The 23,177-nt window shown below is 46.8% G+C and overlaps 1 protein-coding gene and 2 non-coding genes across 14 annotated transcripts in view; all 3 read left to right on the forward strand.

Annotated features, from left to right (window-relative positions):
- The window catches only part of PUM1 (pumilio RNA binding family member 1), a 137,648-nt gene extending 118,414 nt beyond the window's left edge, over positions 1–19,234 (forward strand). For 9 of the 12 annotated variants that reach the window (XM_032389463.1, XM_032389417.1, XM_032389488.1 and 6 more), the window contains 6 exons: positions 1,681–1,815; positions 5,125–5,262; positions 7,481–7,606; positions 9,016–9,137; positions 13,976–14,168; positions 17,365–19,234. In XM_032389463.1, the coding sequence (XP_032245354.1) occupies positions 1,681–1,815; positions 5,125–5,262; positions 7,481–7,606; positions 9,016–9,137; positions 13,976–14,168; positions 17,365–17,496 (846 nt within the window). In that variant the 3' untranslated portion in view covers positions 17,497–19,234. The remainder of the gene's footprint in view (positions 1–1,680; positions 1,816–5,124; positions 5,263–7,480; positions 7,607–9,015; positions 9,138–13,975; positions 14,169–17,364) is intronic. The other 3 variants (XM_032389426.1, XM_032389482.1, XM_032389454.1) reach the window with 1 other exon arrangement.
- Positions 2,706–2,790, forward strand: LOC116627018. Its single transcript, XR_004298393.1, has one exon. It is a non-coding gene; the product is annotated as a small nucleolar RNA SNORD103/SNORD85 (small nucleolar RNA).
- On the forward strand, positions 15,001–15,085 carry LOC116627022. Its single transcript, XR_004298395.1, has one exon. It is a non-coding gene; the product is annotated as a small nucleolar RNA SNORD103/SNORD85 (small nucleolar RNA).
- Positions 19,235–23,177: the final 3,943 nt, after the last annotated feature.

The following is a 23,177-nucleotide window of genomic DNA, read 5'->3' on the forward strand; positions in this document are numbered from 1 at the left end:
GAGATTTTGTGATTAAATTCTGAGCAAAATGAAAATGCAGTGACTTTTAAAGGAACTTTGTTTTATAAACACATCTGTCATCTTTGTGGTCTGTATTAACAGCAGTAAAAATTGTTGCTATTACTTTAGGTTCTTGTAACAAAGAGTAACCTTTTTGTGGTCCCTGTAAAATTACTGTAATATTTGGTAGCAAACAATCCATGTGCCCTTGCGAAAGGTTAGAGTTAATCCATTGTATCTTTAATTTGAATGTTTGTGCTTTTTAAATTGATCCAATACTTGAGGGGCAACTATCAGTCAAAGTCAGTTTGGGGAATAAGCAAAAACTGGGGGTGCTGTACTAGATATGGTCTGTTTTTAAAAATTCAGAGAACTGAAAAACCATTTATGATGATTCTTGTTTCTGAGATGCATCTATTGAATTGGTAAAGTAATACCAGTGACTTTTAGGGGAGCCTGGGTGGTTCAGTCGTTGAGCGTCTGCCTTCAGCTCAGGTCATGATGCCAGGGTCCTGGGATCGAGTCCTGCATCGGGCTCTCTGCTCGGCGGGAAGCCTGCTTCTCCCTCTCTCACTCCCCCTGCTTGTGTTCCCTCTCTCGCTGTGTCTCTCTCGTCAAATAAATTTAAAAAATCTTAAAAAAAACAAAAACAAACCAGTGACTTTTAATCCTACGCTTCTTCCCCTTAAATTTCACTTAAAATTAAAAATCCCCAATTAAAAATAAGAAACCAACATAAAATGACTTATATTTTTGATTTTAGAATGTCTTCTCACCACATCTTGTTCCAGATAGAAGAATGTAGGGCTCTCCAGCTCTAGAGGTCCATGTGCAGGCAGAGATGGCTGGCTGAGCAGGGGTCATAGCTGTACGACTGGGGACAAGCTGGAGAACTTCCCCGGCTCACACAGCATCCCTGGTCCATAGTTCCCTTGCGTGGAAACTGAGTGGGTTTGGGAAGCTGATTATATATAAAATCTCCTCCAGTCTCATGATTATGTCATTCAAATGAAAATAAAAAGCCAGGGATGGGAAATCCTTCTAGGAAGAGCTTTAACATTTGTGCAGCCTTACCTCTAAATTATTCTGCTAACTTGGCCCCCCGGACTCTGTTGCCCTATATAGAGAGAAAATTTCAGTTCTTAGAGTGATGTAGAACCCTAATTCAAAACAGAATGTCCATATGTTTAATTTCATGTGGATGAAAGAGGAACTTTCTAACCCATGGGCCTCAGATACCTGAGCGCTATAGATTTGCTCTAGGAAGTCCTTGAATCTTTCCCATACACTTCCTAAGGTTCCAGTAAACAGTGTCTCCCACATGTATTACTATTTTTAGAATAAATGTAAATGCTCTTATAGTTAATGGGAATATAGGTTCATAGTATTAGTGAATTAATGGCAGCTTTGAGGAATTAGCAGATAAGTAGTGAAACTGCTGCTGTTGGGTATGTGAGAAGTTTTTCAACATTAAAATGGGTTCCTCATAATCAGAGGCTGAGAACTCTTGGCTTGAAAAAACAAAGAGTTTTTGAACAAAAAAGTTTAGTTAATTAATCATAGGGTGACAGGGCTAAAAGAGGTTATGCCAGTGGTTGATACAGAATAATGGATGCTTTGCTTTCTCTGGTTTCTTTCCTTCTACCTAAGTAATGGTGTTCACCCACACATTATGTCTAGTTTGGCAGCCTTGAACAGAAGCTGGCTTTGGCAGAACGGATTCGAGGCCATGTCCTGTCATTGGCCCTGCAGATGTATGGCTGCCGTGTTATCCAGAAAGCTCTTGAATTTATTCCCTCAGACCAGCAGGTAATTGTAAGTTTCCCCTTTAACTTTTCTCTTGGTGTTCGATGTTTCTCCATGGTACATGTAGTGAGCCCTGTAAATTTGTCAGTCTTTAGTTTTCTTGTACAGTTGTGTGTGTGTTTTTGTTTTTTTTTTTTTTGGTGCTTGTGGCTGCCTTCCTGTGCATGGCAAGCATGAACTGTGCAATTAATTGTGTAAATTTACAATAGATCCGGTGTCTTATGTTAAAGCCATTGGTTTCAAACACTTCTCTCATTGACCAGTCTAGTAGGTGCAATTTTACAGGTGGGTATTTTGTTTGACAAGAATTAAAGCAGGTTAAAATGCTAGAACTGACCACTCCAACAAATCAAACTTAGATGATCTAGCCCACCTACAATTTTCCTTCACTTCTTCCTTACTCATTCGTCCTCCCCCACCCTTCACTGAGAGAGTGCCTGCCTGGTGCCTGGCCTGGTGCCCACTCTGTGCCAGGCACCAGCGCAGACACGACGCAGATCGGTCCCTGCCCACAGAGCACCGGGGGGGGGGGAAGAGCAGTGGAAAGGGCTGGTGAGCACGTGAGACCCTGTGCTCGCGGCTTCGCGGGAGGCTCTGCGGGAGGGAAGTCCAGGCTGAGGACGAGTGAGGAGAACAGGGACAGAAATCTGAACTGTTAGGTGCTGTGTGTGGGGCTGACAGCGAGAGCCGCCCATGGCTTCTGGAACAGTCGCAGAGCCGGTCCAGCCACCCCGTGCAGCCCCTCCTTGGGCTCGGGAAGCAAGACACACCCACGGGCAGGCCCGCTGCAGCTGTGTTTGTGCTGGGCAGGGCCGCGAGCCCCAGCTGCTTCTGACCTGAACCCCAGCCTTTGGGCTCTGGGCTCCCTCGGCCCTTGTCATGGGAGAGGTTGGCCACGGTCTGGCGATGATGAGCCACTTGCCCTCACTGAGAACAAAGTTCGGTAATGAGAATCTTTGTTACGGACTCAAGTTCTGAGCCAGACGAGGGCCCCCTCCTTCACCCCCGCCTCCAGTTGGGAACACAGCACGACACAGCGAAACACTGCAGTGGTGGTGGCGGTGGCGGTGGAAGGCTGGGGGAGTCCAGAGTCCTTCCAGCCGTGAGGCTCGCGGATGCGTGGGTCAGGACGCTGCGGAAGGCCGAGGCCGTGTCGGAGACCGTGGCGTTCGTGCAGCGCTCAGCACTGCAGGTGCGGCGGTGATGACGCGGTGTTGTATGTGAGGAGCTAGGAGCAGGGCAGAGCTGCTACTCTTTTTTTTTTTTTCTAATGTTCAGATCATTATCAGTTTTAATTTTCCGTGCAATTTTCATGGATGAAAACTTCATGGTTGAATTTTTCCTCTTAAATTTTCTCATTTCTTTTGAACATGGAAGTGTCTTACTCCTTTTTTTTTTTTTTTTTTTTTTTTTTACTATAATGCTCACTTGCTCAGAGAAAGCAGGAAGAATGTTACAGTTTCTCAATCTTTGCCCTCTTATGACTGTGATAAATTGTTGATTTAGTCTCCATCTTTTCAGATTTTACTGTTTTCTCTTTTCTGATTGGATGGCTACACTGTAGTAGTTTTCACTTCCTTTCTCTCTCCCCCACGGTGTGCTCTTCTATCCTATATTTCTGTGTGTTCTTTTCTGGTCTGGTTTCTTTGTCTACCTTGTTCTGGGCCTGGTATGATTCTTCCTCTTGTGGGTAGTTTACTGTTTTCTAGATGGAAGTTTATTATTTTAGGTGAAATTAACTCCTCTCCAGTGGAGTTTTTACCTCTTTGGGCTCCAGAACATATGCAAGGAAGCCACCTCCCCTTTATTTTGATTAAAAGTGTTCCAGTCTTTCTCTTTATATATACTATCATTCTCCACTTACCATTCCGATAATTATATTTCCAGAATAAATGTTCTTCCTGACATTTGATTAATTGCTTTAGGAAACTTTCCTGAGTCTGTTGCCGTTGGCTTGTTTAGTCCCTGGCATTGTAATCTTGAATTTCTTTAATGGGATGATCTCTTAGTTGCTTTGACATATTCCACATCTCAGAGATTTATGACATTGTTCTCATAAACGTCACCATTATGGAGTGGCTTGTAGTTTCCACCATAAATACATACTCAGCACAAGGGAACAAATAGACAGAGATTGGATACAGCGAGGAGATTGGGCAGCAGGTGCCAGGGCCCAGCCTTGGTGCAGGTATTCAGCTTTAAGGAAGGGATCTCAGCATCTCTTCCTGTACCCTTGTCACCTCCACTCACTCCCTGCGTGCACATACTCGCTCACACTCTGAATCTCCCACAACTCCAGTGTCTGGCCTTCTGTATTCCCTGAGCCCTTCCTGCTGTCCTTGCTGTCACTGGCCTGGGGAAAGATCACGCTGGAGTTCCAGACCTGGGGTAGAATTCTGGGCCAGTCGCCATCTACAGTCTTGATCCCGTTGGTTGCTTACTCCCTCTCTCAGTCTCCCTCATCCGTGTGGGTGGAGGGTGTGTGCAGGGTAATATATAGCTGGCTGACAGGTGCTTTACTGACCCACATTGTTTTACCACACAGGGACCAGATTGCTTGGGTTTGAATCTTGGCAGTATAGGTCTGTGATTTTAGCAAGTCAGATAATTTGTCTGTGCCTTGGTTTCCTCATCTATAATAGTGTCCAGTGCATAGGATTATTATGAGGATTCACTGAGTCATAACATGTTAAGCACTTACAGATATGCCTAGCCTATCGTAAGCTGTAGATTGACTCTTCTCATTATTAATAACATGTACCTTACAGGGTTGTCATGTTAGAACATGATAGATTATACGTGAAATTCTCTAGGACAGTGTATGTCATACAGGGTTCTATAGATGTCTGCAGTTTTAAAAAATCTGAGGTCTTTTGTAAGTTAGAGAACTTTTTTTTTTTAAGATTTTATTTATTTTCTGACAGAGACACAGCGAGAGAGGGAACACAAGCAGGGGCAGTGGGAGAGGGAGAAGAGGGCTTCCCGCAGAGCAGGGAGTCCGATGCGGGGCTCGATCCCAGGACCCTGGGATCATGACCTGAGCCGAAGGCGGACGCTTAACGACTGAGCCACCCAGGTGCCCCGGGCACTTTTTTTAAAGATGGGTTGCTGTTACAGGAAATTTGCTAATCCATGGAAACCCTGCAGTCCTCACTTGGTGCTGCTGTGTTGTTGTCACGGTGCCACGGCAGTGTGCTCCCACTTCATCATCATAGATTCCCTGCCTTGTGCTTTGTGTTGGGTAAGGAGACTGTTCATTTTCCAGGTGTTTGGCTTGCTGTGATTCTGGTGGTGCTTTCTTTCCTTGTCTCCTAATAGAACGAGATGGTTCGGGAGCTAGACGGCCACGTCCTGAAGTGTGTGAAAGACCAGAATGGTAATCATGTGGTTCAGAAATGCATCGAGTGTGTGCAGCCCCAGTCTTTGCAGTTTATCATTGATGCGTTTAAGGGGCAGGTAAGTGACTTAAGAAAGAAACAAAGGAAACAAGTGTTTGGGTGTTTCCACCGTGAGCAGAGAACAGGGTAGCATTTGTGGGGTGTCCCCACGTGGCCACACCACCAGAGATAGCTTCTAGTTTCTCCTATCTACCTGTATGTCGTAAGAGCCTCTATGCTCTTAGCACCAGCTTCCAAGCAGAGGTGATATTTTCTTATACCATTTTCCCAGAATTGCCCCCTTAATTAGCTATTATCATTAATTTCTCTTTCCTAAAACATCATCCTCACACCCTCCTAAGCTATGTGGAATAAAGAGAGTAAAACACACACCTCCTTCTTGGGTCTGTGAAATTTTTTTTTGATACCAAGTAGATTTTTAGGTGCAATCACGTGTACTGCTAAGCCTAGATTGAAATGGGATTTTAGAGTTGTTTAGGCTTTGGGGTTTGCTCAATTATGGCAAGCAGTGAGGAGATTGCAGGCGTTAACTTAGGGGGTTGTTTGGGTTTTCTGAGTTAATGAAAAAAAAGTGGATCTGTTTACTTTAAGATCTTACATTTATCAAAATAGACAACAAGGAAAGTAAAAGGATTAAACTGCCAAAGAGGAGAGAATACTTTCAAGACGAAATCACCAAAAATTAATAACGAACATATAAAGAACTCCTGTAATCAAAAAGTAGAGTACAAATTAGTGCAAAAATGACCACAAGCACTAACAGACAAAAGAAACACCAATTGCCAGTAGACATAAGACAAAATAATTCCATTAGTAATCAGGAAGATGCAGAATAAGGGCACAGATTATAGACCACTGTTTCCCCACTGGTCGGCCTCTGTGTCCTGGCAATATTGTGGGATCCGGTCACTATTGGTGGGAATAGACATTAGCACAGCCGTTTGGAAAATCATTTTGCATCATCTTTCAAAGTCTAACATTTATATTTCCTGTGACCCAGCATTCCTAGCCTAGGTGTGTACCTGGTGGAACATCTACACGTGGGTACTAGGAGACATATTTCGACATGTTGAAAGCAGCCTTATTCTCCTAGGAAAGACTAACTAATCTAGATGTCGGTCAGCAGAGGGTTAGAAATTAAAGTAACAAACTCAGGTACTTGCCCAGCAGAAGCTCCACAGTATAAGTAAATACTTGAAACATAACATTGAGTGAAATAAGTTAATACGTTATAGACTGCGAGTTTTTAGCATTTTTATAAAATGGGGAAGAACTGTACTTTATACTGTGGAAGTACACTGTTGTACACATACAGCTACACATTAAAAACCACATAAAAAGCACTTAGTGTGCTGACACTTGGTCAATATCTAGCAAGTGTGAGCTGTTGTTACTGTTCTTATTATTCCTGTGATTATTCTTTTTTTAAAGATTTATTTATTTATTTGAGAGAGAGAGCGAGTAAGTGCACGGGGGAGGGGCAGAGGGAGACAGTCTTCAAGCAGACCTATGAGATCATGACCTGAGCTGAAACCAAGAGTCGGACGCTCAACCGAATGAGCCACCCAGGTGCCCCCTGTGATTACTCTTAATAACAGACTTGAGGTGCAGGTTACTCCATGTCATTCTTGCTAGGAAGGCCAGAACTGAGATTGGGTGGTCCAGAGCTGAAGCCCATGTGCTTATCTTCTCCAGACCCAAGAAAAGAGGAAGCTTTTCTTGCTTATTGCTGGAAAACACCCTAATTAAATTTAGAAGATTGCAGCACGGTTAGGTGAAAGCATTTAGGATTTGATTCCAGCCATTTCTTTTTCTATTTTTAACCCTGTTCTTCGACACTGTGGACTCTAAACTATGTTTTTTATGACCTCGAATAATTCTCTGTCGGTTCTAGGCTTCTTGGAAAAGTCCTTTTCAGGTCTGAATTTATGTACATCTCTAAATTCTTAGTATAGTTATGAAACGGGTTTACACATACGCATACATACACACCTTGTTCTTTGTAGAGAGAACTCAAATGTGCCATATTTATAATTTGGGCTTTTGAGTCAGACTAGGACATAATATCCTGGCTTTGTCAGTTCCTGTCTGTATGACTGCAAGCACACTGTAGAAACTTCTGGGAGCTTCAGAGTTCTCTTCCGTATGCCGAGAATACTCATTACTCACTCTCTCTCTGAGTCTTTGGGAAGATGAATAATGTGTATGAGCGACACCGAGGCATGGAAAGTGGCAACTGTCATTTTTGGCTTTGTTGTTTGTGTTGTCTGCCCTAGGTCTTTGCTTTGTCCACACATCCTTACGGCTGCCGAGTGATTCAGAGGATCCTGGAGCACTGTCTCCCTGACCAGACACTCCCTATCCTAGAGGAGCTTCACCAGCACACAGAGCAGCTTGTACAGGTAGTGGAGTTGCCAGTAGAGTAACCGCAAACACCTGTGGGCTCGTGCAGGCCCAGAGCTTGTGTGTTTTCTCAGCACAGGTATCCGTTCCCGAAGAGTTCGTGTTCATGTGTTTAAAATGCCCACTGAAGCTTTGGGGCAAGTTCTCGTTTCTACCATCCTGGTTTGGGCTTTTTGAATACGGGTGATGAAGGGAGCCCCGGCCTTGGAGGGAAGTGCGCTGCCTGCCAGCCTTCTGTCCCTCTGTGGTAGCCTGGCCAGCCGCGTCCCCTCAGGCGGGCCACTTCATCTCTCTGGGTCTCAACTTCATCATTTCAAATGAACTTAGTGGATTAGGTGACTTCTTTTTAGCTTTGATACTTTCTTTTGCTTCTGCCACTAAAAATTTCTCCCCCATCACAGTAACCAGTAGAATACTTCCTATGTGTAGTATTTTTGTACTGAAGCAGCATTTTTGTTGGAGTTTGTGGTTTGTTTTGGGGGGATGTGTGAGGTTATAAGTGTATTAAATCCTCATTGTAGAAAAAAATTGGAAGTGCAGAAAGCAGCAACAAAAGAAATCATCCATAATCCTACCATCCAGAAGCAAACACATTTGGCCTTTGCACTTGTTTTTAAAAATATTATTTGTACATTCTTAATTTTTCCCATCTTACAAATAAATACTTTTGCCTCCTTGTACACATTTATTCTCTCCAATACCTTTAACCTTAGATGAGTGAATATATCTGTTGTATGCTTGTGATGTTATTTAATTAGGTATTGTCTGTTTTGTTGGACATAAACAGTGTTTCCCATTTTTCTTAGAGATAAACTTCTGTTTGAGAGAAAAATAGCTCTTTTTTTTTTTTTTTTTTTAAAGATTTTATTTATTTGTCAGAGAGAGAGAGAGAGCACAAGCAGGGGGAGTGGCAGAGGCAGAGGGAGCAGCAGACTCCCCACTGAGCAGAGAGCCTGACACGGGGCTCGATCCCAGGACCCTGGGATCATGACCTGAGCCGAAGGCAGACGCTTAACCGACTGAGCCACCCAGGTGTCCCAGAAAAATAGCTCTTTATTCCCACCTGCGCCTTCCTTTCTTTGTTTCTTTGTTGTTGTTGTTTTTAAACGAGAGGAGGCCTACTCTTTTGTGTCTAGACATAGCTTATGAAGGAAGAACCCAAAAAAGACCTTTGGGCATAAATATAGAGAGAAATATTCCATCATCTGGTAATATGTTCCTTTTTCGTAACCATAGGGAAAAATTATCACTCCCTATCCATTTTTAAAATTCTTAAGTGTTCATTAGTATTCAGGTAAGCCATCGTGGTGCTATAGGAAGGTAGGTAGGTGTTGATTAGATATAAGGATTTAGGTAATCCACAGAACTCATTTTTACATAAATTTTATTTCTGTTGTTTCTCAAATAGGATCAATATGGAAATTATGTAATCCAGCATGTATTGGAGCACGGTCGTCCTGAGGATAAAAGTAAAATTGTAGCAGAAATCCGAGGCAATGTACTTGTATTGAGTCAGCACAAATTTGCAAGGTGCGTGCTTTGAATCACACGGACTCCGTTTTCCAGAAAAGATGATAAAATAGTATTTCAAGTCTAGAGAGAAAGAAAGAATTTTCATTCTCTTCTTTTTTTAAATGTTTATTTTTCTCAAAGTATGCACAGCTTAAAAAGTCAAATGGTTCTACTATAAAGTATAAAATAAAGCAGGTCCCTTAATGCCTCCTCACTCCCCACTTTGAAATCTGGGGATTATGTTTCTGAAGAACTTAAATCTTATACTTTGGTGAACTGGACATTTTATTCACTTACTGGTTCGCAATTGTGAGGTGTTCTTTACTCAGTTTCCTCTCTGGTGCCACAATTAGCATGCCATCTCTATGTATACAGTATTCTTAGAGTCTCTTTTCCAGTCTTTGTATTGTGCCAGGTCAAGAATAAAATGCGCTAGTTATCTCCAGATTTGGAAAGATGTTTTAGGTGACTTATGATTATTAGCAGTGGTTGGAGAAGAAATTGATGGCCTTTCCAAGGGATTAGCGGTATGGTCTTTCTAAGTGGAATGTGTACCCTACAGCACACAATATAGTAATTTGTATTTTGGGAATATTTTTCTTTGTTTTTTAGAATAGATTGCAAAGCAGGTATGACTCTATGGCCTTGATTGTTCATCTCTAAGTTTTGAAATTTTGTAACATTGCAGCATGGAAAAGAGAAAAGAATTAAAAATATAGATAATAATAACTCATAGATCCATAAATAAAATAAAAACTCATAGATCCATAAATCCATAGATCCATAAATTAAAAAAAATAAAATAAAAACTCATAGATCCAGCGTTTCAGTAGGCTGACCACATCAGGGTCTCTGTGACCTTGTATTGTCTTTTTTTTTGACATTTGGCAGGACCAGGGAAGTAGGGGCAGAATCTCTTAGAATTCTTCCTTGGGTCACTGTCCTCTGTTTACTTTTTTTTTTTTCAGTGTATTTAATATCTCATTCTTAGGTATAAGTATTAATATTACAATAGACTTGTGGTCTGGTAATGACTGAGTAGCTACTTTGGGCCTAATCCTCCCACAGATAACAACTATAAATTGTGTATAAAATGCCAAAAACCTTCCTGAAGGCATTAAGCCGTTAAGAGAGTGGCCAAGAGTAGGTAGATACCAGAAGGGGTTGGGGGACGGGAGGCTTGTTGATACTTGGAAGGAGGTAATTGCACTGGGGAAATCTCCCTGTCCCTCTCCGCCTCCCCTTTTGATTTTTCTTTTTGTATTGAGTTGTATTGAGATATAATTGACGAATGACATTATGTAGGTTTGACGTGTGTAATACGTTGGTTTGATACATTTATATATTGCAGTATGATGACTACAGTAGCGTTAGCTAACACCTTTATCATGTCATTATTCTTTTTTGTGTTGAGAACACCATTAAGATCTAGTCTCTTAATGACTTTTTATAATGATAGGAAACTTCCCAGTTTTAATCGGCTTTTAGCCTGTAGGCAGTTCCCATTCTGCTCCATGCTGGGCTTCTAAAGTTGGGATAAAAAAATCTCCAGTGTTCCCAGAAGGCAGAGTTAGGGACAGCCATGTCAATGAGAGTGACAAAGCGACAGGGCAGAAATCCTGGAAAGGAAGAGAAGGGGGGCGGCGCGGAGGCCCACATTTAAACTTCCCAAAAATCTGCTTGACTCCTGAACCACATTTGCATAGGGCGAACTTGAGGCAGCCCAGCTAAGGGTGAAGGAACTGAGATTCCTCTTGCAGGGGAGGTTTGCAGTTTTGAGTTCAGCCAGGTTACTTGCACTAAATAAAGGAGTGGGGGAAGTAATATCCTTGGGGGAATGTAACAGAACTCAGTTTCTATTGTGTATCATTCATTATGTCTAGAAAGCAGGAAAATGTAATATGGCCTATAGTCAAAAAAAAAAAAAAAAGAAAAAAATAGAAAAAACCCCAGCTAGTTCCAGACCTCCCTGATATTGGAGTTAGCAGAGAATGATTATAAAGCACCTATTTTAATTATAGTCAAAGATGTAAAGGAAGATATGATCGTAATGAATGAAAAGATGTTAGTAGAGAATTAGAAGCTTTATTATAAAAAGAATAAAATGGAAATTCTAGAATAGAAAAATAAGTCCTCTGAAATAGAATTCACTGTGTGGCCTTAACAACAGCAGATTAGAGATAACACAGGAAAGAGCTGATACATTTGGACATAGATCAATAGAAATAAAATAGATTAGTGACTTACAGTTTTGATGGTGACCCAAAATAAAAAGTAAAAGTTTCATTGACTTTGCACACACACACACATGCATACACGTGTAACTGAAACTGTGTTGTCCATGATTAATTCTGATACTTACTGTTCTGTTTCATTTTTTTTTTTTTTTTTAAAAGAAAAAGCTGGTCACAAATTACTAAGTTGATCTCACCACCCACAAATGGGCTGGGAACTGTAGTTTCAGAATGCCTAGAATAAACTTTAAAGACTGCAACACTCTCGATCATGTATTAAGGTGGAAGTCTTTGGCCAAGTGGGATCCCATGGTGGTAGCTGATTTACCTGCTTGCTTTCTTGGAAGACAGGTCAGTGTTGAGGATTGAGTCCTGTACCCAGAAGAATGAGTGTCCTGTCCCCAATCCAGTTTAGTAGGAAGTCCTGACTAGTTTCTAGGGGAAGCAGGCCTGGAGTGGATGAAGGTACAATCCAGCCAAGCAGTCCTGAAAATTGATGAATTCTTTGCCTGAACATTTGGAGATCATGACAGGCTTTGTCCTCTCTGAACGGGATCAGTAATACCTTAAGTCCCTTTTCTGATAAGGGAGAAGCCGATGGCTATTAGGAGATTCCCTTCCACAGTGCTACACTTTGAGCTCACACTAGAACAGTACTGTATAGTAGTTAGATAGTGCTGTAGAAGGAAGGTGGGGAAAGAAGTTTTTCTACGATGCTGTGTCAAAGGGAGAGGCTGTTGTCTTAATTAGACTTGATTGGTTAGGTCACCAGACTTGACAGACACTGTATTTTTTTTTTTTTTAAGATTTTATTTATTTGACAGAGAGACAGTGAGAGAGGGAACACAAGCAGGGGGAGTGGGAGAAGGAGAAGCAGGCTTCCTGCTGAGCAGGGAGCCCGAGGTGGGGCTTGATTCCAGGACCCTGGGATCATGACCTGAGCCGAAGGCAGATGCTTAATGACTGAGCCACCCCGGCACCCCAGACACTGTGTATCTTAAAGTTTGAAGAAATGACCGGTAGGATGGTAGTTTTTAAAATTTTATTAAGAATTTTGTTTTCTTTTCCTTCCTTCCTTCCTTCCTTCCTATTTATTTATTTATTTATTTGAGAGAGAGAAAGAGAAAGCATGCATGCACTGGGATGGGGAGGAGCAGAGGGAGAGGGAGAATCCCAAGCAGACTCCATGCCGAGCGCAGGGCCCGATCCCACGACCCCCAAGATCACAACCTGAGCTGAAACCAAGAGCTGGACGCCCAACCAACTGAGCCACCCAGGCTCCCTGAGAATTATGTTGTCCAAATAAAAGCTCAGTGTGCACAGTGAGCTAATACTGAGAGCTCTGTGGAACAGCATCCTCTTACAGTGTAAGAACTTGTGGAGGAGGGAATTATTCTGGTGATAGTTCCTGGACTATTCAGATATCCGGAGGGCTGGCCTCTGGAAGGAGTAAGAGTCCCTGCATAAAGGTGCTCCTGACATAGGTATACATGTCCTTTTTCAGTCCCTGAAGGCAAAATTAAGACGAATGGGTGAAATTTGAGGGGAGAGCATGTTTTGCTTCAGTATGTAGAGAAGACTGTTTCACAGCCCTTTGCCCATGTGGTAGGTCGCCCTAGAAAGTAATTATTTCCGGATGATGAGAAATTCCCAAGCAGACGCTAAGTGGCCATCTTTCAGGACTGTCACAGAAGAGCTTCCTGCATTAGCTAGGTCTGGACTCTTAAGTTCCTTTTCTCTCTGAGAGTTCTGTGGCCCACAGCAGCTCTTCCCCCAGTCACAAACTCTCTGCGAAGCCCTCAGCTGCACACCGACCCAGCAGATGCCCTCCTTGCCAGCTCCAGCGATACAGAGAATACATATTATTCTTGGACATCACACAACCTCCTCATACCCACGGAGCCACAGGTGCATAGTGGTGTCGGACTTAATCACCCCGAGATGGTAAAGACCCATTAGCACAGCCGTGTGTAATTAAATCGCCCTCTCTGGCCCCCCTGGATTTAGTGTAGCCACAGTCCTGTCTTCCTTTCCCAAGGCGATGTATTTGAGAAGTGCTCAGAAATGCCGGCAGGCCCGTAGGGTTGTTGTTGTTCTTAGACTCTGAAGAGGCAGCAGCAGGCTGCTGAATGAGTGCTGTGGTTCCTGCTTACACCCTCCTTGACTGAGCGTGCCCGGCCTCCTCTCCTGGGGGCCGCTCTTTGTGGTGGGCACTAGAGATAGAGACATAAGGAAGGCTTGTTCCTGACCTCCGTACACTTAGAAAGGAGACGATTCATGGATTTTGGTTGTGTGTTGAAATTATAATCATTAACAAGGGCGGCTATTAAGCTGTCACGTGAGCCTCATATGTGAGTCCCTTCGCTTACCTGGGCTTGTTACCCTCACCTGTGAGAAGGTTGGGCCTGCTCTCCCCCCGAGACCTGGTGTCAGCCACGGTTCACATTGGCAGCCACAGATGGCAAAGGGGGAGACTCATAGAGCCAGACAGTTGGTGAATGGATCTTCCAAAAATGTCAGGCTCTCTTTTGCTGCTGACTGTGAGTCAGGACAGAGACCAAACAAACACAGCCTAACAAGGTCTTTGTTCTAAGAGTTGTCCCTGGATTTGTCTCATTACAGCAATGTTGTGGAGAAGTGTGTCACTCATGCCTCCCGTACGGAGCGTGCTGTGCTTATCGATGAGGTATGCACCATGAATGACGGTCCACACAGTGCCTTATACACCATGATGAAGGACCAGTATGCCAACTATGTGGTCCAGAAGATGATCGATGTGGCAGAGCCAGCCCAGCGGAAGATCGTCATGCATAAGGTAGGCCAGGTTGGGCAGATCTCACTTAGAAAGGGTGCAAGGCCTGAGGTTCTTGACATTTCTGAAATGCAAATGAAGGTAGACAGCTTGCTTCTTTTTGTGGAGTTTGTCACTGGACTAGGTCTCATGCTGTGCTCGTTTCCTTTTATCTAGAGTGGCCGTTGTCTTCATGTTTTAGTAGCTCACTGGTGTGAAAGAGTCTTAAACTCCGGTCTTTGTGGGGGATTTCCGTCTGTGCTCCTCAGGGCAGGCTTCTGCCTCTCCGCTCCTGGGAGGCCAGCTCTCAGTCCCGCAAATCAGCCTGCTTGCCTTATTTCCTTTCCTCTTTCCTCTCATTCATCCCCCCCCCCCCACTTTCACTGAGAGAGTGCCTGCCCGGTGCCTGGCCTGGTGCCCACTCTGTGCCAGGCACCAGTGCAGACACGACGCAGATCGGTCCCTGCCCACAGAGCACCGGTGGGGGGGAAGAGCAGTGGAAAGGGCTGGTGAGCACGTGAGACCCTGTGCTCGCGGCTTCGCGGGAGGCTCTGCGGGAGGGAAGTCCAGGCTGAGGACGAGTGAGGAGAACAGGGACAGAAATCTGAACTGTTAGGTGCTGTGTGTGGGGCTGACAGCGAGAGCCGCCCATGGCTTCTGGAACAGTCGCAGAGCCGGTCCAGCCAGCCCCACGCAGCCCCTCCTTGGGCTCGGGAAGCAAGACACACCCACGGGCAGGCCCGCTGCAGCTGTGTTTGTGCTGGGCAGGGCCGCAAGCCCCAGCTGCTTCGACCTGAACCCCAGCCTTTGGGCTCTGGGCTCCCTCGGCCCTTGTCATGGGAGAGGTTGGCCACGGTCTGGCGATGATGAGCCACTTGCCCTCACTGAGAACAAAGTTCGGTAATGAGAATCTTTGTTACGGACTCAAGTTCTGAGCCAGACGAGGGCCCCCTCCTTCACCCCCGCCTCCAGTTGGGAACACAGCACGACACAGCGAAACACTGCAGTGGTGGTGGCGGCGGCAGTGGAAGGCTGGGGGAGTCCAGAGTCCTTCCAGCCGTGAGGCTCGCGGATGCGCGGGTCAGGACGCTGCGGAAGGCCGAGGCCGTGTCGGAGTCATATAGAAGTTTTCAGCCTGTCCATTCGTTCAGTCCTGCATTTGTCAAATGCTCGTGTGCATCCTCAGAGCAAGCCCAGCAGTGAAAGCTGGAGAAACCGGAGAGCTGGAAGACTGGAGAGCAAGCCCTCCTTTCAGCAGGGCTCCGGTATCTGTGAATAGGGCAGCACCTTGACGGGTAGCTGCAGTCGTGCTGGGAACATATGGGGGAGGGCTGTGCGGGAATGTGTCAGGCTCTCTTCTAATGTGGGGGTACAGAAAAGGCTCCCCCAGAGAGTGACATTTGAATAAAGCCCTGAACCCTTCCAGGCAGAGGGAACGTGGTGCATGAAGGCTTAGGAGCAGGAGACAAGACCGTGTATTTGAAAAAGTCAGGCGTATTCAGTAGGGCAGGCCTGTGGTGCCAGGTCACATTTACGTTTCACATGATTTTCCTGGCTGATGAGTAACTTAGAGGAGGCCAGGCAGCAGGAGAGGAGGCAGTGAGGAGGCTGGATGGGTGGTTTTAAAGCCAAGAGGTGGTGATGGCTTTGGGATTGAAGACAAGTGGACAGAATGGGGCTTGGCAGTTGGCTGGTAGAGGGAGTGGAAAGAGGAAGAGTCTCACGGATCCAAAAAACTGAGAGTTTTCCAGCTTTCACTGCTGGGCAGTGTCCTTTTCAGCAAGAGGAGACCGTGGAGCAGGTTGATTCCTTTCCACCTCCCACCAAATCAAGTAAAAAATGGAGTTCAACAACAGTGTGTGTGCTTGTGCATGAGGGTCGTTAGTTTCTTGCCTGGGAAAGGAGAGGGATCCAAGTTCAGCGGCTGGACTTAGCAGTCACCAGTCCCAGGGACAGAGAGGTGAAAGAATTGAATGTGAATGTCATTAATGTTTCTAAAAGGCGAGCCACCAAAAACCCAGGGGGTCCTGAACCTCCCGTTCTAATGCCAGAAACACCAGCCGTGTCTGTCGTCCTCACTGCTACCCAAATGAAAGTGTAGCATTATCGCATGTTCTTTTTACAGAGCTGTTGAGGCGAGTGCTCTGGGCCACCCAGCTCAGAATTGAACCCAGGGCTGTTAACGGTTCCCCACACGGGCTCGTAGGTGAGAACGTAGTAGCTGCTGTGGGTCTGTGTCCTGTGGCGCAGCAGTGGTTTCTAGAGCTGCTCGAGCCTTCCTTGCTTTGAGGACCTGGCCAACCAGACAAAAATAGTGGCCTGCGTGGAGCTCTCAAGGTGGAGAGCGTCCATGTACCCTGGTGTGGGTGTGAGTGTGCAAGTGCACGTCAGGGTGGGGTAGCAGGTACGCACGGTCCTTCACTGTTGGACCCGTCGGCGGCTAAGCCAGGGATTGTCGAGGTGGCGTGCTTCACGCCCTAGCCAGGGCACGTGGAAAGCTCCATGAGCTCCCAGCAGAGAAAGGGTGGCTCCAGTGAGGAAGCACCTCTCGTGTCTGGGGACTGGAGAACAGAACACGAGCCGGACGTGGGTGCAGAGGGTGAGTGGACAGGCGGGCGCGGTGGGCAGCAGAGCCCTTGCTGCAGGACCCGGCGCCTGCGCCCGCGCCCGAGTAGCCGTCTGGCCTTGGATGCGCTGCTTAGCCACCGTGCTTCGGGGCTCATCGGTAAAATGGGGACGATCACACCTGCCATGCGGGGCTTCAATGAACAGTACCCCGCCCACACTAGTCATTTTTACTGTTGTCAGTCGTTTTCTGGGATCCTCTGTGAACTGGACGACAGGGTCACATGGTGCGCTCAGGGCTCATGGTGCCCAGAAAGAACCCTCCCCGCACTGCTGAGGGGAGCCGAGGTGCCTCGAGGGGGGCCAGCGAGGCTGAAAGCTCGCCCCGGAGGGTGCCATGCAGCGGCGGTGTGGTTGTCAGTGAGGACGCCCGTGTTCCGCGTCCTGACCCGGAAGTGGTCTGTGGCCAGCCGCCTCCCGAGCCCTCGTGCCCGTGCTCAGAATAGGAGCTCGTCCCTCGCGCGCTCAGCGCGGTCACTGTTCTCTGACCGAGAACCCGGGGGAGGTGTTGCCTCGCGGACTCGCGTGCGCGCTGCGGGGCCTGGGAGCGGTGGGCTCGCGGGCCAGAGTAACACACACTGTGCTTCCTCCCCAGATCCGGCCCCACATCGCCACTCTCCGCAAGTACACCTACGGCAAGCACATTTTGGCCAAGCTGGAGAAGTACTACATGAAGAATGGCGTTGATTTAGGGCCCATCTGCGGTCCCCCTAATGGTATTATCTGAGGCAGTCACCCTGTCCCCTCATTCCCACTGACCTCACTGGCCCACTGGCGAATCCAACCAGCAACCAGAAATGTTCTAGTAGAGAAGCTGAAATGGGTAAATGGTTGCTCCAGGATTACCCGCTCCTCCAAAAAAAGGAATCAAATCCACAAGTGGAAAAGCCTTTGTAAATTTGTTTAATTTTATTACGCATAACATGTACTAATTATTTTTTTTAATTGACTAATTGCCCTGTTGTTTTACTGGTGTATAGGATACTTGTACATAGGTAACCAATGTACATGGGAGGCCACATATTTTGTTCAATGTTGTATCTATATTACACGTGTGGAAACTTTCAGGGTGGTTGGTTTAACAAAAAAAGTTTAAAAAAAAAAAAAAAGAAAAAAAGGTTTTTAACCCATTTTGCCTTGCCGGCAAGTTTTGCAAATAGCTCTTCCCCACCTCCTCATTTTAGTAAAAAACAAAAACAAACAAAAAAACCTGAGAAATTTGAATTTTGTTAAATGACCCAAACTGGCATTTAACACTGTTTATAAAACATATATATATATATATATATATATACATACATATATATATATAAAATGAAAATTGTTTTAGAATTGCAAAAGCTTCAGTTTATGACATTAAGTTTAGGAAACTTTGAAAAATTGCCTTTTTTGGAGACTATTATGCTGAAGAAGATGTGTAGTCTGTTTTGGGAGGAGGAGATGTGAGCTCCTAGGCTGTCTTTCAAGGCCGGGCGGGTGTATTTGTTTACTGCCTACTGGATTTTTGTCTGTTAACATTGAAAGGCAAAATCTGATTATTTAGCATGAGAAAAAAAAATCCAACTCTGCTTTTGGTCTTGCTTCTATAAATATATAGTGTATACTTGGTGTAGACTTTGCATATATACAAATTTGTAGTATTTTCTTGTTTTGATGTCTAATCTGTATCTATAATGGACCCTAGTAGTCGAACATACTTTGGATTGTACAATTGTACATTTGTATACCTGTAATGTAAATGTGGAGAAGTTTGAATCAACATAAACACGTTTTTTGGTAAGAAAAGAGAATTAGCCAGCCCTGTGCATTCAGTGTATATTCACACCTTTTATGGTCGTAGCATATAGTGTTGTATATTGTAAATTGTAATTTCAACCAGAAGTAAATTTTTTTTCTTTTGAAGGAATAAATGTTCTTTATACAGCCTAGTTAAATGTTTAAAAAGGAAAAAAATAGCTTGGTTTTATTTGTCACCTAGTCCCACAGTAGCAAGATCCTTTCTAAATGTTATTCAAGATGATTCAGTTCACACTAGTGTTTTTTTTTAATCCTAAAAAAGTAATGTTTTGCTTATTTTGTGACAGTCATAAGGACGTGCAAAGTTCAGCCCCGCCCTAGCTTTCCTTACAATCAGAGCCCCCTCACCTTGTAAAGTGTGAATTGCCCTTCCTTTTTGTACAGAAGATGAACTGTATTTTGCATTTTGTCTACTTGTAAGTGAATGTAACATACTGTCAATTTTCCTTGTTTGAATATAGAATTGTAACACTACACGGTGTACATTTCCAGAGCCTTGTGTATATTTCCAATGAACTTTTTTGCAAGCACACTTGTAACCATATGTGTATAATTAACAAACCTGTGTATGCTTATGCCTGGGCAACTATTTTTTGTAACTCTTGTGTAGATTGTCTCTAAACAATGTGTGATCTTTATTTTGAAAAATACAGAACTTTGGAATCTGAGTTTGTGCTTCTGTGTTAACGCCTCCTCTCCCCCTTAACATTAGTGCCCCAGGACAGCCCATTCCTTCTTTATGCCTTTTTTCCTGCTTGTTTGGTTTCTGTTTGCAGGACGGTGGGAGTGGGATTGGAATATGGCTGGGGTGGCAGACTGATAGCTCTGGAGTGCATTTTGACCCAAAGATGTTGGCTTTAGCCTTTGTCGTGCTTTCAAAAGCAAGACTGTTAGTCCAGATTTCCAACTTCTATTGAAAAGTCAGAGTATCTGCCTCCCTGGGCCCAGGGTCTGCCCATCAGTCACAGGGAACATCTTCAAAGAGCCAGTGCCCTGCGGCGGGACCCAGTTTGATGCTCTTCATTTGCTCTTGCCTTTGCAGCATTGTGAGCCTGGGGTCTAGATTTGAATCCAGTCGGTTACAGATGTCTCCCAGCTCCGTTACGTGCTGGGGCATCTCCTTTTCTGAGGTGGGCGGCCCCTAAGGCATCTCGGACTGCTGTCTGGGCTGTCTCAGCCTCCCCTCCCGAGGCCCCCCTCCCTTTCCTCAGTTTGGGCTGCTGCTGTCCTCGTCCGGCCCAACCAGGCTGGCCCAGGAGCCTAGCTTGCTCATCTTGCTCATCACCCTCAGATTGGGGCCGCCTTCCAGTTTTTAGTACAGGAGGCTCTAGCTCACGGAGGTGGGCCTGCCACCTATGTCTGGGAATGCTCATCCTTTGACCACCTTTGCCCCACGAAGACTGGTCGGTGTTGGCAGCTACGGGATAGGCTCAGCCAGGGAGGCCAGGTGGGAGCCTGCGCTACCTCACGTCTGCGAGTGGAGCCCCAGGCCGGTCGCAGAAGGAGCTTTGCCGGATCCCCTCCCGAAGGTAAGGGACTGTCACTAGCAGGCTCTGCGGTCCTGGGGATAAGAGAGGGAAAGGAAGCTAAGCTAAGGCAGGTTTCGATGATTGTGCTGCAGTAGCTGAAATCAGGTCCTTCCCGAGGCTTCTCTCACTGATAGTCCTCATGGGCCCACCAGAGACTGCACGCTAGAGCTAGAGGGGCATCGCCATCTGTCACTGCCTGTGCGACACTTGAGTGTCATGGCTCTGGAATCGGACCAGGTTCAAATACGGGTCCCTCCACTCACTGGGCCTAGGGGTGTTACTTCGTCTTAAACCAAACTTCCCCCTGGAAACTGAAGGTGCTAATACGTACATGGGTGGGGATATCACTTCATGTCTTGGGAAGTCATGGCTGGGAAGTGGTGGCGGGTTTACCAGCCACTTGCAGGGGCGGCGTGCGAAGCAGGCCAAGCAGGAGGCCCGGATCTCGCTCTGCCGTTTGCCCACCCGCCACCTTGGTGACCTTGGGCGAGCGGCATGAGCTGTTGGCGCCCTGCTTTCCCTCGGAAGCACTGGCGCTGCGTGAGCCCAAGCTGTTGCTAGATGGGTGTCCCGTGCCTGGCACGTACCTGGCATTCGCTCACTTGTTGGTTTTCTTCCTTTCCACCCGGGCCACTTACGTTCGCACTCTGTGTCTCTTCTCTCTCCTTTTACTCTTAGCATTTTGTGAAATGTTTTGTCTTGGTGCTTTTTCGTGGTAGCAAGCCAGGTACTAGCTTGGCACCGTGAGAAGCCCCCTCCCCACCACCGTGTTCAGGCCTGTGTCTTGGAGGCCTGGGGAGGTGGTACGGTCAAACATGGGGTTTAATCCCTTTTATCCCATGTCATCTCTCTCTCTTTTTTCAAAATTTTATTTTTTTGACAGAGACACAGAGAAGGAACACAAGCAGGGGCAGAGGGAGAAGCAGGCTTTCCGCGGAGCAGGGAGCCCGATGCGGGGCTCGAACCCAGGACCCTGGGACCATGACCTGAGCCGAAGGCAGATGCTTAACGGCTGAGCCACCCAGGTGTCCCGCGTGTCATCTCTTGAGGCCGAGTTTCCATCTGTGCAAAGTGAGGGAAATAATAGAAGCTCTGTATCAAAGGTTGGTTGTGAGGATTACGTGAAATTATGTAGTTCAGCATCGTGCCTGGCACATCGGGGCAATGAAGGGCTGGTAGGGCGTGTTTCAGCTTTGACTTCACTCATCCCGCGTCTGCGCACGGGTGCTGGTGAAGCCAACCACCCTTGTCCGTCACGTATAAAGTCACCTGCTGTGAACCAGCTGTTCCTCACCCCGGTCCTGTGAGGAATGGGGTCGCCCCACCGCAGGGGAACAGGTCTGGGATCTGAGGCAAGTCTTTCCGGCATCACGAGGGGGCGGGGCCGGGGCAGGCCCCTCCCTCTGCAGGATTGAGTTTCTCTCCGGGGCTCCTGTTCGCCTGCGCATTTGGCCGCCCACCACTTCTGCTCCAGGATGGGGTACCCCGGGCTGCCACCAGCCAGATAGCTGCGTTCTTGGGTTTCCCTTCCGGAGTCCCTCCAACACCGTTTATATAATGGTCTTTTACCTGGTCGCAGTGCTTTACGGTTTACAGAGCGCGTCCCTTTTTGTGATTCCTTGATCCTCATGAAAGCCTTGGGGGCTAAGGGTGGGTAGACGTTATCAGCCTATTATACAGATGAGGAGTTTGAGATCCCAGCCATACAACGAATGAGTCAATAACCAGGTAAGGATTTTATCTGAAGTTTCCCGACCCCAAGTCCAGGGCTCTATCCGTGCCGTCTTGCTCTTGCCACCTTCCGTTAGCCCCAGGAATAGCTGTGTTCTGTCTTTCCCGCGCTCAGAGTCGGGTTTCAGAAGCGGGAGGCGCTGGAGAGGGAAGCATTTTGCGGGAGGAAGCTGGGGACTTCATGTAGTTACCAGCTGTAGCCACAAGAGGGTGCTGCTACCTAAAGAAAGCATTCTAGAGGCCAAAGGGCTCCCGCCTCCAAGGTCAGGGCTGGGAAGGGTTTCCCCTGGGTTGAGGGGCTCAGGAGTGGAGGCCCACCCAGAGACCGGAGGTCCGGCATCTGCCCTAAGATGGAGCTTCCCCTCTGTCCCCAGCTTCTCCTGGGTTTAGGGCTAGTACCTCACCCTGGCTTGGGATGGCAGGGTATGGTCACGTGAATCCCGCTCACAGGCCCCAGCGTTGCCTTTGACTCACTGGGTTACCTCTGCCAAATCACTGACTTCTCTGAGCCAACTGTCACTGGAGTGGTAACCCAGCCCTGCCACCCTCACGGGGATGGTATGAGATCAGGTGGGTGGGGCTGACGGGGGCAGCCCCATGTCTCTGTTAATATGACCAGAGGCCCTGGTGCCACTTGATGGGGCCACATCCCTGGCTTCTGCTCCAAACTTTCAAACAACTAAAACCTCTGTCTTTTTATGATCCCAGCTCCACTGGCCCCGTGCAACCTCTGTGAATCTTATTCCTCCCTTTGGGCACTCGGCACAGGGCTGGGCACAGAGTAAGCCATAAGTAGGAGTTGTTGTTAATTATCATTGCCTCCGATTTTCCCTGCCATGTTGGGGCCCTTGGAATCTTCACTAGAGCGACTACTCAATTTAGCTTCCCAACTGGGGCGCTTTCCAGCATGAAGGCAGAAGCACCGAGTTATCGCTGCTCAGTAGCCCGCATGCAATGGGCCCCTGCCTCCTGGTGTTTTCCCCCCTGATGAATAGGGCCGCAGGGACATGAGAGGACATTGTGGAGACCTGGGGTGTGACTTCCGGGCCAGGTCACACAGGACATTGCAGCGCCAGCGCGCTCTCTCTCGAGGATTGCTTGCTCGCTGTCTAGGACACTCTATGGCGGGGTCCCCGTGGGGAGGGGCACACCTGCCACCTTGCAGGCAGAGCCTCCAGCCCCCACGGAGCCTTCCAGGACTGCAGGCTCGTGGGAGAGCCCAGGGCAGACCCACCCAGCTCGGCTGCTCCGGAACTCCTGCCGCCCAGGAGCTGGCTGAGACCGTCAGGGCTGGTCGCTGTTTCAAGCTGCAGTGTTTCGGGGTAACTTGTTACGCAGCGATAGGCAACAG

Source organism: Phoca vitulina, unplaced genomic scaffold, assembly GCF_004348235.1.
Source record: "Phoca vitulina isolate PV1807 unplaced genomic scaffold, GSC_HSeal_1.0 scaffold2, whole genome shotgun sequence".
NCBI lineage: Eukaryota > Metazoa > Chordata > Mammalia > Carnivora > Phocidae > Phoca > Phoca vitulina.